Below are 18,545 nucleotides of genomic sequence, written 5' to 3' on the forward strand. Positions count from 1 at the left end.
TAAGGCTAAAGTGGAGGCCATTTTGAGGTTCAGTACTCCATCTTCACACAGGTAACTTAGGTTTCTCAGCATGGCTGGCTATTACAGAGGGTTTTGTTGTAATTTTGCCACCATTGCTGCCCCTTTAACCAACCTGCTGAGCCCAAAGGTTCCTTTTGTGTAGGACATGAAGTGCAAAATTGCTTGTGAAAATCTCAAAGCACTTTTGACCTATGCACTTGTTCTCTTAGCTCTAGACTTCAACAAGTCCTTCAAATTAGCAGTGGATGCTAGTGATGTGGGAGCTGGAGCTGTTCTGTTGCAGGATGGTGCTGATGGGGTGGAACATCCCTTGTGCTATTTCTCCAAGAAGTTTGATGTCCACCAAAGGCGTTATTCCCCGATTGAGAAGGAGACCTTAGCACTCATTCTGGCCTTGAAGCATTTTGATGTTTATGTTTCAGGTTTGTTCTTTCAAGGGTATGACCTGAAGTTTTGCCACATTCGTGGCCAGGATAATGTCTTGGCGGATGCCCTTTCCAGGTCATAAGCAGTTTCATGTTGCATTGTTTACTATTAGGTTTTTAAGAGTGTGGGTGTTACAGGCTGTGTACTTGTGGCTGGTGTGTCTCTTTCTTTCTTTCTTTCTTTCTTTCTCTCTTTTTTTTCTCTTTCAGGTAGACTCCCATGATGCACCTGTGATTATCTGCAGGTGTGGGCAGCCTATAAAAACCTGCCACATCTCCCCACTCGCTCTCTCTCTCCCATACCTCCTGCTGCAGATGGCCTGGCAGCAGGGCCTGCTGCTCACTCCACATTTTTTCTTTTGTTAACCCCCATCTTTGATTTAATAAATGTAGTAAACTCTATGTACTTTTGGTGTACTCGTAGTGTTGCTTCCCTTTGAGCCAGGGTTTGTAACAGGTATACTGCTGTACATTGTGATAATTAGAACTGATCTGGATGTCGCAACAAACCATGAAATGATACAGAATAAATCAGTCTGAAATCAGTTTGTGTCATATGAAGTTGTGTCTAGGTTGTGTTTAACATGTCCATTTGGTTGAGTGGCACTGTTTAAATCTGATTAACAGTAAGCCTGAATCTCCCCTAATAACTGCTGACATTAATATTTTGGCAGGGCTGCTGATTTTATATTTGAGCCTGTGATGACATTCATGTCTCTCACCTCTCTTAATAAGGGATTTTGGATGCAGCAGCTCTCCCTGCCGAAGAGAGTCCCCGTGTAATTCAATTAAACTGAGTGGTGTATCAATGATGTAAGATGTCCTCCTGGAAGACTGTGGTCAATCATCTTGTTGTACATGTGCGCACCGCCCAAACCTGGCTTCCACTCAAAAGATGCTTGTACATGTGCTCGAACACACGCAGAGAGCAACACAAACACACTGACAGTGGAGCACAAGTGCATGTGTCAGCTGTCAGCACACTGTGGAAATGCAATTACTCCATGTGGCCAGAGGAAATCTCTTTTACCTGATAAATTTCAGTTGTTTTAATATCTTTTGTTTTTCATTTGGATGCATTAGCTTTCTGAAAACAGAATAATGGCTTTGGGTGCTGCATCCTAATCATCCTATGTCAATGCTATCATCATTTCCACAGAAATGAATCTGAGATTATAAGGTGAATGACCTTGTCCCAGAAGTTATTTAAAGGGGAAGCACAGTTGCTCCCTCACTGGGAGCATAAGGAATGGAAATATCTTGGGAGCTCATTTGTAAAATACTCAGTATACCTTTTTAATCCTGCTCCACCCTACCCCCCCTGACTGAAACTGGGATTTACTGCACCAACTGCACTTTCACTCTTTCTCTCCCTGCTGTGCAGCACACACATACAGTACCAGCTGTTTTAGTGTTTTCAGCTTGCATCTGTCTGAAGAACAGTTTCTCTTTTTTTCCTAAAGTATCCTGGGGGTCAGCATAAATTCAATAAATGTCACTCTGGTGAGTTTTAGCAGTAGCTGATACTCCTGCTGCAGCACAGGCATGCTGCACTGTGCATGCACAGTGAGCCAGGCAGCGTGATAAGTGGGCAGTCAAACCAGGCAGTGCAGGGGGGGGCAGCAAGGCTTTGATCAGGCTTAACTGGCAAATCAGGTCTTTGACATCAGAAGGCGAGGCTGAAAGGGTCTGAACGGAAAAGCAAGCAGCCTGTAGCAGAGAGGGAGGGGGGGGAGGGAGGGGGAGGAGGACGAGAGCGGGGAACGGTGAGAATTCATGCAGTGTTAGCATCCCCTCAGCAACTCCATCAATACTGCATACAGCTGAGGAACTGGCAAAGGTCCTCCGCGCTGCATTTTGCAGGCTCAGCCAGCGAAAGAGAGCAACTCCCACGACCGGTCGGCTCAGTCTGCTTCTGGAGGGGGAGGAGGTGGAGGGGGCGGGGAGGGGGGGCTTTGCGAGGGGCAGTGCACACACACACATACACACACACACGCACACACACACACACCAGAGCCTCTGCTGCATCAAGAGGCAGAAGAGGAGAGCGGAGGAGGGTACAGAGGGACACACAGACTGGGAATACTCCAGTGGACAGAGCCAATCCCGGAGAGGGACAGGATTGTAAGGAGACTCATGTGCGAATATGGTACCGTGCTCCGCAGGGGAAACTGAGCACCGAGATTGACAGGATCTCAGTGCACCTGCTCCATGCTGACTGGTAAGCTGATTTATTCCTTTTACAGTCAGGAAAATGTAGTTCTGTTTTATTACTTTGTTTTTGTTTGTTTGTGTGTTTTAAATATGATGTGCTTATGTGATGCTGACTTATTATTTCTTCAAGTGGACTTTGACTGCATTGGTGCACTGTGGTCACATACACTACTTGAATGGAAGTTGTCTCAGATACCAGGACTGTTCCCTGGAGAACCGTGTACTGTGGTGCAGTATATTAACTGAACTCACAATACAGACACCCAGAGCCAGGGAACACAACAGACTGTACTTCTTGTAATTAATTCTGACCAGTTTTGCTACACACTTAGGAAATAGGACCAGATCAAACACTCCTCTACAAAACTGGCCAACTTTTTAATAGTCAGTATATGTAAGTAACTCGTTAAAATGCAGCAACTGTGTGTGCATTTGTTTGTCTGTGTGTATACTGAGAAACTGGTCAAACTGTTGTATGGAGGCACAGCTCCTCTGTAGGGGTGTGCACCCCTCTGTAAACCACATTTCTAGTTTTCCATGACATCATGGAGAGGTTATCACTCAAAGCAGTAGCAAAATGACCTGACACAAGTCTTTAGCTTTACGGACAAATACAATATACAGAAGATTTAGGTCGACTTGATATGTTTAAACGACTTAAATTTAAATTGCTTGATGAAATCCTTTGTGTAAATCAGTAAACAATGCTCTATGATGGTATAATCTTTGTTTTCCACTGCCACGTGGCATCTACAGTATACATTATATTCCATCCTTTTCGAGGACTGTGATAACTGTAATATACACAACCTACATGCTGTTTGGAGTCACATGGAGCTGTTGTCGTTTGCCTCTGAACAAGGAAGACACCATTACAGTTCAGCTACAATCAAACAAAACTTCATACAATCTTGGTTGAGAATGATGTGAATGAACGTGCTCACAGTGTATGATTGTGCCACACACGCTAGAGCTCCTTGATGAGGATTGTGGAACTGTAATCCACTTTTTTTTTCTTTTATGGTGTAAGATTCGTTGGCAGTGGAGTAAACAGAAGTCAGACAAAAGCTTCTTGGCATTTCAGGGAGCGTCCTGGAGACCAGTTTGGTATACATGTAATTTCAAACACAGCTTGGGACACTTGCCTACCTCTCATGTCCCTCCTGTATCCTTCCACAATCAAAAACAAGAATTGCAGAAATTTCCAAAGATTCAAACAGTTTCACCCACTTGTCCGTTACATTGAATGCTTTGACAAGTCAACAGGAAACAAAATAATTCACCACTAATGGCCTTTTGCTCAACAGTCGGTTTACGCAATCAGGGGATGATTCCACTTATCATGTATTTCACAAACCAGGAGAACGTGCTAACTGTGAGGGAGGGAAAGAGGTGTGGTCAACTATTAAGAGCCGTGAGCTCTTGTCCTTTATCAGTTGAGGATCAGAGAATCTTAATCGTTAACCACAGAGGTTAACATACCCACCAAGCAAGTGTTTGAATAAAACAGAGATTACCTATTTGGATAGTAAGGAGGTGAATGAGCCACTGAACTAAGCAGCTCTTCTTTAATTCAGGTGCTGCTAAATGTCCAGGGCCTACGTAGTGCTGTAAAGTGACATACAGTAAGTGATTAGATGTCCACTGTCTTTGCAATATATGGACAATGCAGTGTCTGCTCCTCTGCTGATGGTGTTTATTGGTGAGGATCAGGTTTGTTTCTGGCTGCGAGGAATGTGGGGTATTTGCTGTATGGTTGCATTTCAGAGCAGAGAGTGTAACTGTAAAGAATGAATTCTATTTTTTGATGAGTGCCATGTCATCTTTGTAGAGCAATGAAATTAGTGTTTGCACTTGTGGAAGAAGTTTTTTTTTTTTTTTTTTTTGAAGGTTGAGTCCAGTGTTGAGTGATGGATGTGACTGGCGGAGCATAGTCCCACTTCACTGCTTTTTCTCCCTCAACTTGTTTGTGGGTTGGCCTCCTCCTCGCCACCAAACAGGAGCTGCATTTTGCTAATTCTCCCCTCCAACATTCCAGTAACAGGTATTACATTTGTAGGGAAGTGAGTGAAACTGACAGCTTGTTTGCAGGCAGGATTATTAGCACTGCTTGGGGACAGGCCCAACAGTGAGAGAGCGGGATCTGCGTCATATGTTGTGAGGACCAAATCTGCTTAACCTACTTTAGTTTTGCACAAAATATCTTGGACTTGCTGGAACTCCAGGATGGCAGCTCTTCGCGATCCAATTTGTTGTTCATCAAATTTTCAGTGGTGACAAATTATTAACAGGGGCAACATGTGAGAGAGAGGCAAAAATCTTCATGATCCTTCTGCACTTCTGTGAGCGGAAAGTAATGTTGCTCTCTTTGTTTAGTGAATGAAACACACAACATCAAAAGCTCTGCTGTGTTAGCAAGGCTGTTAACTGAATGCAGGCAAATGTAAGTGCTTGGCACAGACAGGTTGAATGAATACTCCAGGGATTCAGTCCAAAAAGAGGCTTTTCCACTTGTGGGTGATGCTCAGTTTGCTAAATGTGACAAGATTTAGCTGACAAGATTTAAATTGCGACTGGCTTTAGTTTATTTTTGCACTATATGTTTTGATTTTATATTAGTTTCAGCAACAACAACTTCTGTGTGAGTCACTAGTAACTATAGATGTCAAATAAATGTAGTGGAGTAAAAGGTTCTGTATATTCCTCTGAAATGTGGAGGAGAAATATAAAGTAGCATAAAAAGAGTATATATGAGTAAAGAACATGCACCTCAAAATTGTACTTATATAGTATTTGTGTCAATGTACATAGTTACTTTCCTCCCCACCAAACAAATACAGAGTTTAGATACAACAGCTTAAGTTCAGCTGCAGTGTTGTGGTCAGTCAGAGGAGATCTTTCCATTTCTCATTTGTTCTCAGGAACTTTTTCTAAGCAGCGCTCCATTCAACACTGCACACTTTTTTTTTCTCTGAAGTTCAAGGACATTAAGATGTGCTCAGAATATCAAACAGTCCTTTTGGTTGTACCTCAAAAGGATAATTTGGTGATGGATTGCACCATGTTGAGTGTTACACCTGCCATCCTGCGTCTGCTCAGATTCATAGCAGCCAGTGCTCTGAGTAACTAACTACTGTATGAGTGGGTGAAATACCAGAGCTGGCAGAAATGCGAGGGCAACGTGGCAACAAAACAAGGGGGATTTTGAAACTCGAGGGGCCTCTGCTTCCCTTTAAAGCACAGTGTGACGAGAAAGTTAATAGGTGTCGGAGTGCTGTTAATATTTAACGGTTTCCCATGCAATATGCATGAACAAAGGTAACAATGTGTGTGTGGAAATGTTCCTAATTAACACAACTGCTTCCTTTTTACAAGCACTAACATGTTACATAGACACACACAGAAAATGATTTGACTTGCCCTCTTAAGCACTTGAATTCTTTGTCCTTTGGACACTTCAGAGCAACATCAGGCAGTTTTTTAGGTGAGACAAACACAATCAGTGACTATGATTACAAGAATAAAATTAATTAATTTAAAATTAATTTAATAAAATTAACAAACTTATACCACAACAACATCTTCATCCTGTTATCAGACTTTACACTCATGTAAACAGTGGTGTGGTGCATGTGTGTGCGTGTTGTTGACGATGTTGTTTCCTGCCGTCCATGCAGATTATGTGGAGGAGCTGACGTGTGCAATGGCCAGCTTGGACCTGCAGGTTCTCATGCACACAGTTCTGTGTTATCGTTACCTCCCAACCAAGGAGCCCAGCCCGAGGATCTGACCGCTCCTCCCCTCCCTCTCCCCCCTCCCTCCCTCTCCCTGGGTGTCCCTCAATCCTGGGCCCACCATGGGAGGATGCTTCTCCAAACCCAAACCAGGTAACCAAGATGTTTTCCTATGCTCTCTCTCTCTCTCTCCCTCTCTCACACACCCTGGCTAATTTTATCTGACAGCAAACAAACACCAAACACCATAACAGCTTGTGAAGGTGAGGGAAACCAGGTGTTTCCAGAGCACTCTCACTCTGATGCACTGTAAGGCAACTACAGCTAAAGTTAAATTCTTCTTAAAATAGGGTCACAAAGGTGCTGAAACACCTCTGTGGTAATAAGTTTACCTGTATTAGTGGATTGTGCTGTAAGGTGTTATTTACATCTTATCTTGTCAACCCGTCCTCTCCATATTTATAACACGTTTTGTTTGTCTCGCTCAGAATCATTAATCTAGACAACAGACACTTGCAGAGCAGTAACATGATAATGTCATATCATCACATTGTGATCGAGAGTCAGTAAATGATAACACTGAATTACTGCCAAGCACTTATTTGCAGAACCTGATCAGTATTGTACTGCATACTATTTGTAGATGAAAGTTTAAGTCTAATGAATAGTTAATGTTAAATGTGGAGAGTGCTGAGGGTTCAGTGTGGTTTGAAACGGTGGCTTCTCTTACAAATCTTCCCAGCTGTAGGTGTATTTTTTTAAGAAAGCGTTCATACATTGTCACAGCAGTCCATTTGGCAGTTGTAAAGACAAGGTACAGGAAAATAATGCAGGGATAAGAGAAGAGTCTATTGATTCGGCTTGTGTTCTCCATGGAGAGACCAGTTATGTTGGTGAGAATTAACAAGTGTATTTTTAAAAATATATTTCGGGACAGTTTGTTCAGTTTGACTCATTTTCCAAAGCTACCTACTGCCTCCAAATCCTGTTATACATGTCCTCTTAGCCTCCTCTGTTTGCAGTATAGTGGTTTATGTGGGAGGAATTTTAATGCTCTCTGTGGTATCTTTGGTCAAGAGGATTACATACTGAGACATGAATATCAAATTTTGACACTGCATATGTATCCATTTCAGTGTTATCATGGCTAGGAGATTAGCTATCAAGCTTCATTGCAGTCTTGCAGGTGATACTCTGACGCCGTTCTCCATGTTCAGTCACAGTGAGACAAAAGCTTTGAGATCAAGTCGTGTGTTCAGTCCTTTGTATTGAGGTGAAGTGAGAATGATGAGGGACCAGATGTCTGTATACAAATGACAGAACGGAGGCTGCTGACTGTCTGTGAGGCCTGTGAGGACTAATTAGTCAGTGTCTTATCACAGTGTGACCTCCAGCTACTAACAATCTGTGACAAATCAAACCGAACAGGAATATATATTAAAACGGTCTTTCACACGGAGGGAAAGACAGTTCCAGAGACTGTCTTTATAAAATATAAAGATATAAAGCACTTTATTTTATAGGTTCACACAAGGAATCTGTGCGTAGGCCTGAATTCTGAAATGAGCCACCAGCAACAGTACGTTAATCTTCTCTGTCATCTCCATTGTGTGTTGCTGAAAAAGTCACTGAGGAGGCAGTGAAAGCTTGTTTAGTTTACCATATATGTGCTTTACCACAATGTCTGGAGGAAATGTTATTAACAGAACATATATAGTCAGGACTAATTAGAAAATAAAGCAAACTGTCATGACTAGTCCCTAAGGGGGCTGTTTTCTGAGCCCTTGAAACCGTTGCCCTTGTGTATCTTGTCTTGTTTTACTTCTTGTCTTTGTCTTGTTTCCCGCCTTTGCGATTGTCTGCCCCGCCCTAATTGGTGTCACCTGTTCCCCATTACCGAGTGTATATATTGTCTGCGTCTCCCTTTGTTCTTTGTCAGTTCGTTTTTGTCTCTTGTCCCATGTCTTTCATCCGGTCTCACGTCAGTAGAACCAGCGTTTTGTCGATGATTAAATATCCCCCGTCAAGTCAGGTCCTGTATTTTGGTTGTTACTTTCCCTTAGTCTTTACTACTGTTTTCTTTGTTAGATTTGCTTAGTTACTTTGTCAAGTTATTTGCCTTTTTCCTCGAAAGAGAGATTTTCTGTTGGTACTTTGTAAGAATAAAAACTATTATTTTTGATTATGTCAGTGGGTCGTGCGTTTGGGTCCAAGTCCTTGCTTAAGCCGTGACACAAACCTTATATAAAACTGTAATAAATCATTCACCCCATGATTTATGGTTCATTAAGGTGTGAGGAGGGATCTTAGGAATGTTCAAAATATATATAAGAGGTTGAAACAGAAATGAAAACTAAACTAAGTGCCAGTCACCAAACCAAACTAAAGTTAAAGCAGTCTAATACAGAAGTCCTGCAATGAATCCTCCCTTCATGAAGGTTCAGTTTTTCAGCTTTAAGATTTTAGAGGAAGTAATTTGTGGTGTGAAATATATTACATGATACACAGAGGTGTTTTTGTTACTTAGCTTAGTCTCACTGATACTGACTACAGAACGCAGAAAGGTTTCATACAACTCATGATTATTTGGACAAGGGAGGACATGGCAGAAAGCTTGGCTTGGACATGGCTGAAGTCACTTTGTTCAAATCAAAATCAGTTCAGATTGTAGTATTAAAGCATTAGATTAAAAAGATAACATTCATATTTTTTACTTTCCATAAAAATATATATTAAAGCAGTTCTGTTCTGAGACCTTAAGAATAAATAACTCCCACTGAATATACAGTAAATGCATGGTTACTATACACATTTAAGTGGGAGTAAATTGGCACCGTGACAGGATCTGTGAGGGAGGGAGCACTTGTAGACAATGGCACATAGCCATCTTCATTTGCATAAAAATGTGAAGTTGTATAAAAAGGTCATGAACACTCTGAAATTATACGTAAGGATCAATTGAGCATACAAATAGAATGTCTGAGTTATAGCTCTTAACACTGAAAAGATAAAAAAATAAAAGCATTACACAAAATATTTTGGTCGTGAACCAGATAACCTTTCAGTGCTGATCAAAAGGAGCATCTGTGTGGTGATATCGCATTTAGCCGCAGATGTTAGAGCAGCATCTCGAGATTCTCTTCAGCTGTGGAAAGCTTTCTCTTTCCTTTCTCCTGCAATTGCACTCACTATTATGATTTTCCATTGATTTTAATTAAGACTTGCTCAGCAGGAGAAAATTCCAGCCAGATTACTGTGTAAGAACCGGATGATCAGCACATTTTTCCAGCCCAACAGATAAAGCCTGCTGCAGTGAAAAAGGAGTTACACAACCATTTCTTAAAGTTCAGGAATATAAAGTCAACAGCAGCGCATCACATGTCATCAAAAAAGAAAGAAAGAAAGAAAAAAGAATGTCTAACCCAAATGATATAAATATTCTTTGCTCAGTTATAGTCTGTTTTCTTAACTGTCTCTGTTGGAAATCATTAACATTGAAAATGTACTCAAAACACTGCAGGTTAAAGCTGTACTTAAATGGGTTTTTTTGTTTTTTTGTAATTATTACTACATTTAAAAGCATTACCATCATGTCAAAATCATATTTTCCAGCTTAGTAAGTTAAAGGTAAAGACAGAACAAGAGGGGAATGAGTAATGTGTAATTTGTTTAAAATTAAGTGGCAAAATGTTGAGCTACCTGCCTCCATTTCTGTGGATTTTCATACGTTAAAGTATGTCTGGCACTGCTCTGCAAAGGAATGATCTGACTGATTTCCTGCTGTGTGGCAGACTGTTTTTTTTAATAGTATTTAGTAAATCTGGATATATGATGAATGTTGAAAAATCCAATGATAGCTGTAAACACTAGAAGGTAGAAAAGAAAGGAAAACAAAAGAAAAGAAAGAGGTACAAGAAAAACAAGACACAGTTGCCCTTACGCAGTTCTCCCTTCACCCTCTTCCTGCTTTCATTTGTTTCAGTTGTGGACTTGTCAGGCTCAATTTGTCCCAGAGTTGTAGACGTCTCTCTTGGCTAAAAGGCAAATCACCCTAAATCACTGGAGAAGGACAGTCATAAAATAACAGAGGACAGGTGTCCAAGAATGATAAAATAAAATCCACTGGTGACTGGTAGCAAATATTACAGATTTCTATTTGAAAGCTTTATAGTGTTATTTTATTACTAATATTACTTAGAGAAATTGTGACTTGCTTGTGTTCAGATATGCATCTTTCATTTTCTAAGTGAGACGTGTCTGTGTCGTGCAGTTGAAGTTAAAGTGGAACTCTCTCTCCTGGAAAAAGAAAAAGAGGTGGACGGGCTGTCACCCAACGGTAAAGCGAGTCCCTTTGCTGACTGCAGACCCAACGGGGCCCTGGGACACGGCTCTGATGACGACTCCACCCCGCTCCCCCCCTACCACAAACCACGGGACTACGTGGAGGCCTCGGTCTGTCATGTTAAAGATCTGGAAAATGGACAGTAAGAATTTGTCTTATAAATTTGAACTTTTAATTTGTAAGAGGAAGTTTTGCTGTTCTTTAATAACCAACTGAGCCTCCGCTTTTGGCAGAATACGTAATTATTTTCACAATAGTCATTTTAGTGTTTTTGGGTGAACTGTCCCTTCAGGCTATATTACTCATTGTTGCTACCAGAGTGTAGCTTACATGGATAACGTGGTAAGTTGTGGTTGTGGTCCCGATGCATCCCTGCTTTGCCTTCAAAGTGACATTTTTCCTCCATGTTGTTTTTCACCTGTCAAAATGTCCTTCCTGTGTTTCTCTGAAGGCTTTAATCAAAACACAGCTTTGAACGCACAGACACCTCTTAGTGTTTCCTGTGTTTGACAGGATGCGAGAGGTTGACTTGGGAAGCGGCAGAGCTTTGTTGATCAAAGAACATGGCGAGTTCTCAGCCATGGGCCACAAGTGTCCACACTACGGAGCACCCCTGGTCAAAGGTGACTGATATAAGTTATGATTTTAACATTGTTAATACACTTATTAATATATGACCATACATTTAACATACTTGTTATTTTCCAGGTGTGCTGTCAAAAGGACATGTGCGCTGTCCATGGCATGGTGCGTGTTTCAACATTGCAACTGGAGACATCGAGGACTTCCCTGGTCTGGACAGCCTGCCTACCTTCCAGGTGACCTTCCCCGCTGGTTCTGTCTCTTAACACATTCCCTGCCTTATCATGTCTCTAAGCACCGTCAAAAAGTGTACACATCGCTCATGTCTGTTTGCTCCAGGTCAGAGTTGAAAAGGACAAGGTGATCATTCGTGCAAACAAGCAGGTAACAAGAGAAGAGAATGCAGAGAATTTATGCTTGAAAATAAACAGACCGCCTGATTGATCTGACATCTTTTTCAAACGTTTGCAGGCTCTTCAGTCGCAGAAGAGATCAAAGCCCATGGCTCGATGCTCAGCAGTCATTAACTCCAGCACTGGCTTCAGCCATGTTCTCATCATTGGCTCAGGTTAGTGTGTTTTTGGGGTTTTTTTGTCCCTCGTGGTTTATTTCCACGACAGGGAGGCTGTCCTATTTGTTTAATACCTCTTTTTTGGGGGGTAAACTGGTCAATATGTCTGTAGGTCCGGCAGGTTTGGTGTGTGCAGAGACACTGAGGCAAGAGGGCTTCACCGATCGCATCGTCATGTGCACCATGGACAGACATCCTCCATATGACAGGCCTAAACTGAGTAAGGTTTGTACACAGACCCCGATCACTTAGAAGTTGAGACAGAAACTGACTTTGCCAAGAAAGTTACGTAAGAGACTGCAGAGGTGCTGCTTCGGTCAGTGGTGCTAAAACAGGAGCTCTTTGGGGACCAGCTACACACTTCACAGCAGCAAAGATTTGAAGAAAGCTGCTTGTGTTGAAGTAAACAGACATTATTAGAACAAAAAGAACATGACTTTCCACTGCCATGAGAAGCTTGAAAAAGTCACATTAATCAGAGATTATTATTATTATTATTAATTGGCTGCTTACAGTTGTCCACTTGTCAAATGACAGTTAAATATCCTTTGAATCTCTGTTGGACTCAGTTGGGATCTTAGGGCTATAATCATAATAAGATTCCCACACAATTCCTTTTGTTTGACCTCAAACGCAGCAGAGAATATCTGACAAAAACAATCTCACCACAAGGTCCATTCAGAGCCTCCTCTGGAGCTTTCGACCGTATCAAACTATCCTCCTCAGCAGGTGAAAAAAAAAAGTGAAGATTATTTTTCTGCTCAGCACTAACTTGCTCACCCTTAGTCCCTAGAAAGCACAGCAGAGCAGCTGAGATTGCGCTCCGTGGAGTTCCTGCAGGACCATGACATTGAACTGCTCACAGAGAAAGAGGTGAGAGGTGGTTAAAAAAAAAACTGCTTTTTATATTTTTAATTCTGAAATTTGAACAAAAATCCAACTCCGTGTTTTATTTTAGGCTGTGGCATTAGATGTGAAAACACGATCTGTGACCTTTGAAGATGGCTTGAGGATGGAGTACAGGAAGCTCTTTATTGCTACTGGAAGCAAGTGAGGAAACACTTTTTTATTTTGCATGATAATTAAGCAGCTAAGATCATAAATGTATAAACTTGACACCTGACGGCTTCCATTTCCTGCTTGAAAGACCCAAACCAATGAATTACAAAGGCAAAGACGTCAGGAACGTGTTTCACCTCAGGACGCCCGAGGATGCTAACAGCGTAGCGAGGCTGGCCAACAACAAGAATGCTGTGATTGTGGGAACATCATTTGTTGGTGAGAAAGAGACTCATTTATAAACACATTTGTGCTGATTAAGATGAGTGACTAATTAAGGAATAAAAAAAAACAGACAGATTTAGTTAGTGAGGTGTAAGGCCACCACAAACTACCAGAACAGTTTTCATAAACATCAGCAGTGATCTTTCTCAAACTCTTCTGGAATTTCAAAAACTTGAAACTTGATCTGGGCCTGTACATATAAAACCTCTAAGAATTGTCTGTTTAGGAGGGGAAAAAGTGCTCCTACTGACAACATAGTCAGTGTCAGACTAATCTTTAAGGACAACTCCCAAAAGATCACATGATCAGTCATACTGAATCTGCTCCACTGTTTAAAAAAATCTCACATTTTACTCTGATATGTTATTCTGCAAAAAAAAAACAAAAAATACCCAAGAACTTCTGTAATTTACTTTTTTAATTGTATGAAATCCTCAGTATATCCAGTGGAAATGAACATGAAAGCAACGACAACAGTACTTATGATATGAATTAAGTAAAGATTGGGATGAATTAAATTTTTTTAAAAATGGCTGAAATGGAAACAAAAAAAAATAACTACAACAGGAAAGAAATGCTACACATGAGAAAAATGATTTTATAAAGTTTCTCCACGACGATCCACTCCAAACCAAGACAGCTCTTAAATTTTGTAGTGTTTAATTTATAAGAAATTTTGCTTGTATTCTTAAGTTTGCAAATAGGAGAGAAAGTGACCAATTTTTGCCTTTAACTCTTTTCATAGCGTGACAAATTCAAGCCCTGCTGACTGCGAAAGCCGGAACATATGATTTACATAATTTTCATTCTCATTAAACCACTGAGTGACCACTGTGTGCTGTGTGGAAGTGTCTGCATTTGTTTTGCTTCTCCACTCATTTATTCATGTTCTTCCTTTAATTTGTCACCAGTCTGTATCGTTTTGCATTAACAACAACATATATTAACTTGTTGTGTTGGCAGGTATGGAGGTAGCTGCAGCTCTAACTGACAAGGCCCACTCGGTCTCTGTCATCGGGATCGAGTCAGTTCCCTTTAAGAAAGCTCTTGGGGAGAAAGTAGGGAAAGCCATAATGAAGGTAGGGTTGCACTCCTGGGAAATCAGGCTTTTCAGAACACAAAGCAACTCCACAGTTCTATGATCAGCACTCTCCTTGAGAGAAGCAAAAAAACCTACTAGTTAAAATTCAAATCGTGTTCTTCTGGTCAATACTGCAGTGACCTCAAAAGGGGAGTGTAAATCTTCTCATTAGCAGTGATTGATCATACAGACACATGGAAATTCAGCCGTGAATTCTCCCTTTTGCTGATTTTCATGTGTTTACTGTGACTTTGGTGTGTTTTATCTTGGCAGCTGTTTGAGGCAAACAGGGTGAAGTTCTACATGCTGAACGAGGTGTCAGAGATGATTGGCCATCATGGACAGGTATTCAGAAAGTGAGAGAAACAGCATGACATGATGCTCGGAAGCACTATCCTCTCCTGTTCAGTATACAACGAAGATGAGTCAGATAAGAAACATAAGAGTATTAACCAACTTTAAAGCTGTTTGAAATGTGTGTCAGCTTTATGTCCCCTGAAAATGTGGTTTCGGAGTATTTCTCTATAACATTAATTACATTTTGAAAAGAAATATCCCACTTTTGTTATTGATATGAGTTTAAGATTCAAAAACTGTTTGATTAGATTTGATTGATCTTGCTGGCAACAGGTCGTGGTCAGAGGTCGAAAGGTCAAAGATCAAGGTCACTGTGACCCCACAAACCTCGTTTTTGGCTCAAGAACTCAAGAATTCATTCCCTAATTATGACAGCATTGTACACAAATATCTTATTGGATAAAATGATGAAGTGATAACATTTTATATCCAGAAGGGCAAAGGTCAGTTTCACTGTGACACCATGATGTTCTGCAAAAACACTTTTCTGGCCATTATTCAACACCATAACTCAGGAACAGAAGGGGAGAGAGAGAGGCTATATTTCACATTTGGTTGGACACTGAATTGGTGACACTAATTTTGGGTCCCCCATGTTAATACAAATAAAAAAAATACACTTAACGCTTTTTATTAATTTCTTCCAAAATCTATGTTATAATTGTGTATGAGTCTGGACAGACATGGATGTAACCTACAACTTGACTGGTTTGTGGAGGCATAAAAACACGAGGCCGTAATTCTAGTTTACTCCATAGTGAGCCTCTGCCACTTTATTGGACACTCAAATAAAAGGGTGGAGGGTCAATTTATTACACTGGATAGTATATAGGGTGTAGTTTTTGACCCAGTGTGATTGGTGAAGCAAAATGTGTGACACCACAGTTTATCAGCTTAGAAAAGCAAGCACAATAACACAAAAACTGAAATCTCTTATGTGAAATGACCTCAAAAGCTCTAAATTCAGCAGAAAATTGTGCATTTAGTATTTGCAGGTCTCCATCGCTCATAGTAAGAAGCTGACAGAAAAATCTATTTTCAAGGCCTTTAAGAATCACATCTCCATTTTGTGCTCACCAGTTCATGGAGTTTTGTTTTTCTTGTCACGCAGCTGAAGGAGGTGGTACTGAAGAGTGGAAAAGTCCTGCGGGCAGACGTGTGTGTCATCGGAGCAGGTGATGACAAACAATGTAAAAATCTGCCTTCTTTCAAATGTGTCCTCACCATCTGCAGTGTCATAAAATCACAGCAGATGATGAAACTCCTCTTTGATCACTTTCAGTTTGTGGCTCCACTTTTAAACCTGATTTCTTTTCTCCGTCTCCTCCCCTACAGGAAGTGTTCCCGCAGCTGGCTTCCTGAAACAGAGCGGCCTCCACATGGACTCCAAGGGCTTCATCACTGTCAACAAGGTTTTTCTGCAAAGTGTTCTGCACAACAAATGCTACAAATGAGAATTGTTTTTGTCTCATTTTATTCATTGTTTTCCACTTAACGTTCTCCCAGATGATGCAGACAAATGTCGATGGGGTCTTTGCTGGAGGAGATGTGGTGACGTTTCCTTTCCCGCCACGCAACAACAAAAAGGTGAACATCCCTCACTGGCAAATGGCTCATGTACACGGTGAGTGTGGCACAGCTCGATCCTGACCCTACTGCATTTCAAGGCTGTCGTTTTAAAAAAAAACAAAAAAAAAACATTTGCATTCTTATTGTGTTTAAGCATGTACATACATGCTTAAACACAAGAATGCAAATGTTTTTTTTTTTTCTAACCTTACTGACAGGAAGGGTGGCGGCTCTCAGCATGATGGGCCGAACCACTGAGATCAAAACTGTGCCTTACTTCTGGTCAGCCATGTTTGGGAAGACCATACGCTATGCAGGTGAGCAGGTTTATGTTTTTGGTATAAAGGGTGTTTGCTTTCCCCTGAGATTTTATTTAGTGTTGTGAGACAGACATGCTGTTAGAGAAAGATCAGAGCAGAGGCTGAAAATCAGCTGAGAGGTTTTGTTGCTTCACTGCCACCTAACTGTAAAAATAAAAATAAAAGCCTAAAGAATTACGCCTGAATTGGTCTGCTTCTCTTTCTGTCTGTGAAGGTTATGGTGATGGATTTGATGATGTCATTATACAAGGAGATCTGGATGAACTGAGATTTGTAGCGTTTTATACCAGGTAAAGTTTATTTGCTATTAATCCTCAGTTTATTTTTCATAACAATCTTAAATGCACTAGAATATTTCAAATAGAACCACATTTGGTCTGAAAGTGTTATTTATTTCAATTCTCATTGTTTCTTCCTCTGGTCCATCTATAGGAGTGAGGAGGTGGTTGCTGTTGCCAGCATGAACTATGATCCCATTGTATCCCGAGTGGCAGAGGTCTTAGGATCTGGAAAGACGATTAAGAAACGAGATGTGGAGTAAGTCCACTTCCAAGACTTAAATCTGGTCACGGTTACAATAGCTGTTATGTTCTTTAGGTTTCTCAGGTTTTTACTGTGAAGAAAAACATGACAAATGTTATCACTCTGACAGAAAACATGACGAGCTGTGGAGCTTGTGACTTTAATCACATGGAAAGTATTATACAAGCCAAACTAGTTGGCTTATTGTAAAAACACTTATGGTTTTTTTGCATGCTTTTTTATGGGTTACATCATTTCCTGATAATTTGTATAAATATTTATTGGAAAAAATAACAAAATTTAATACTAATTACAGGGATAATGATAGACGATAGCAGACAAACAGACAAAGTTCTGTGACAGTATATGTCCTTAACAGGTGTATAAACTGTAGATAAATGATATATGACAATAACAGTAAAATATAGCTGTAATAAAAAAAACATTTTTATATATAAATTTATTTGATTACACATATATTCTAAAGCATTTCATAACTGTTTCTACATATGTACAGATCAGTCATAGATAGGGTTAAAACTGTTTATAAATGTGTTTAAAATTCATGAAAACATGCTGAGCTTCAGTTTTCATTCTTGACTTTGGAAAGAGCAGTTTGACGAAAAAAAAAATCTTGGTCCATTTAGCATTTAGAGTTTTCAGCTTTAATATCTGCTTATAGACCAGTCATGATTGCATTCACAGGAACTATAGCTGCTGACAGATACAAGTTTTTGCATGTTCAGCTGACCTGCTGTGCACTGACTGAATGACTCTTGTGGTTATGCTAGGAGAATTGTTGCTGTACTATTGTTGCTGGATACATTCCTGTGTGTTGTGTCACTGTCTTTTTGGTCTGATTTGATTTGTCGTGTTCTTCATGTTTTCCATGTCTTTCATTTCTAATAATGCAAACCCCAAAAAATTGAAGGATGTTAGCTCGACTTGGCAAGTACGGAAAAATCTCAGCTTTTCCTCTTTTCCATTTCACTCATAATGACCACTTGTAGGGAGTTGTCACTAATCAACATGATACACGTGCATGCGTGTATGTCTCAGGCCTGGTTTTTGTGTTGCAGGACTGGAGACATTTCTTGGTTGATTGACAAAGGCTCTCAATGACTTCACATCCGAAGGTCTCAAAGAACAGACCCAGAGTCCACTGGACGCCTCAAAATGGACACTTATGGTGCTGAGACACTGAGCAGCTATCCTGGTCTGGACACGCACTCTATCCACACACACACACACACTGGGAACAGGAGCGTGTCAGTTTGAGACACACTTTCCTGAGGACTCACTGAAATTTGCGTTTGTTCCTGAGAGACACTTTAACGTGACAAACGGAGCCATACACGGTCTGAATACCTTGAATCACTGTGTTGGCAGGTCTTTTATGATCACGTTGTCGTGTTTCACAACAAAGCAATATTGGATTCAGCCTCTGTGCTGCTGCAAGATGTATCTACCTGTACACTTTGTTTATATGAAGCCAGGGACGGGCATTGGCATTTTTTTTGTAC

The 18,545-nt window shown here is 40.6% G+C and overlaps 1 protein-coding gene across 1 annotated transcript; it reads left to right on the forward strand.

Annotated features, from left to right (window-relative positions):
• Positions 1 to 6,516: 6,516 nt before the first annotated feature.
• LOC121184740 (apoptosis-inducing factor 3) lies at positions 6,517 to 18,245 on the forward strand. The gene is made up of 19 exons (XM_041042581.1): positions 6,517 to 6,547; positions 10,665 to 10,878; positions 11,250 to 11,359; positions 11,445 to 11,554; positions 11,658 to 11,702; positions 11,790 to 11,886; positions 12,002 to 12,114; positions 12,676 to 12,762; positions 12,848 to 12,939; positions 13,037 to 13,167; positions 14,137 to 14,252; positions 14,528 to 14,599; positions 15,723 to 15,786; positions 15,947 to 16,023; positions 16,118 to 16,235; positions 16,399 to 16,497; positions 16,715 to 16,790; positions 16,933 to 17,037; positions 18,102 to 18,245. The coding sequence occupies exons 1-19, from the start codon at positions 6,517 to 6,519 to the stop codon at positions 18,142 to 18,144; spliced, it is 1,800 nt and encodes a 599-aa protein (XP_040898515.1). The 3' UTR covers positions 18,145 to 18,245.
• The last annotated feature ends 300 nt before the right edge of the window (positions 18,246 to 18,545 follow it).

The sequence above is a fragment of the Toxotes jaculatrix genome, chromosome 7 (assembly GCF_017976425.1).
Source record: "Toxotes jaculatrix isolate fToxJac2 chromosome 7, fToxJac2.pri, whole genome shotgun sequence".
Classification (NCBI taxonomy): Eukaryota; Metazoa; Chordata; class Actinopteri; family Toxotidae; genus Toxotes; species Toxotes jaculatrix.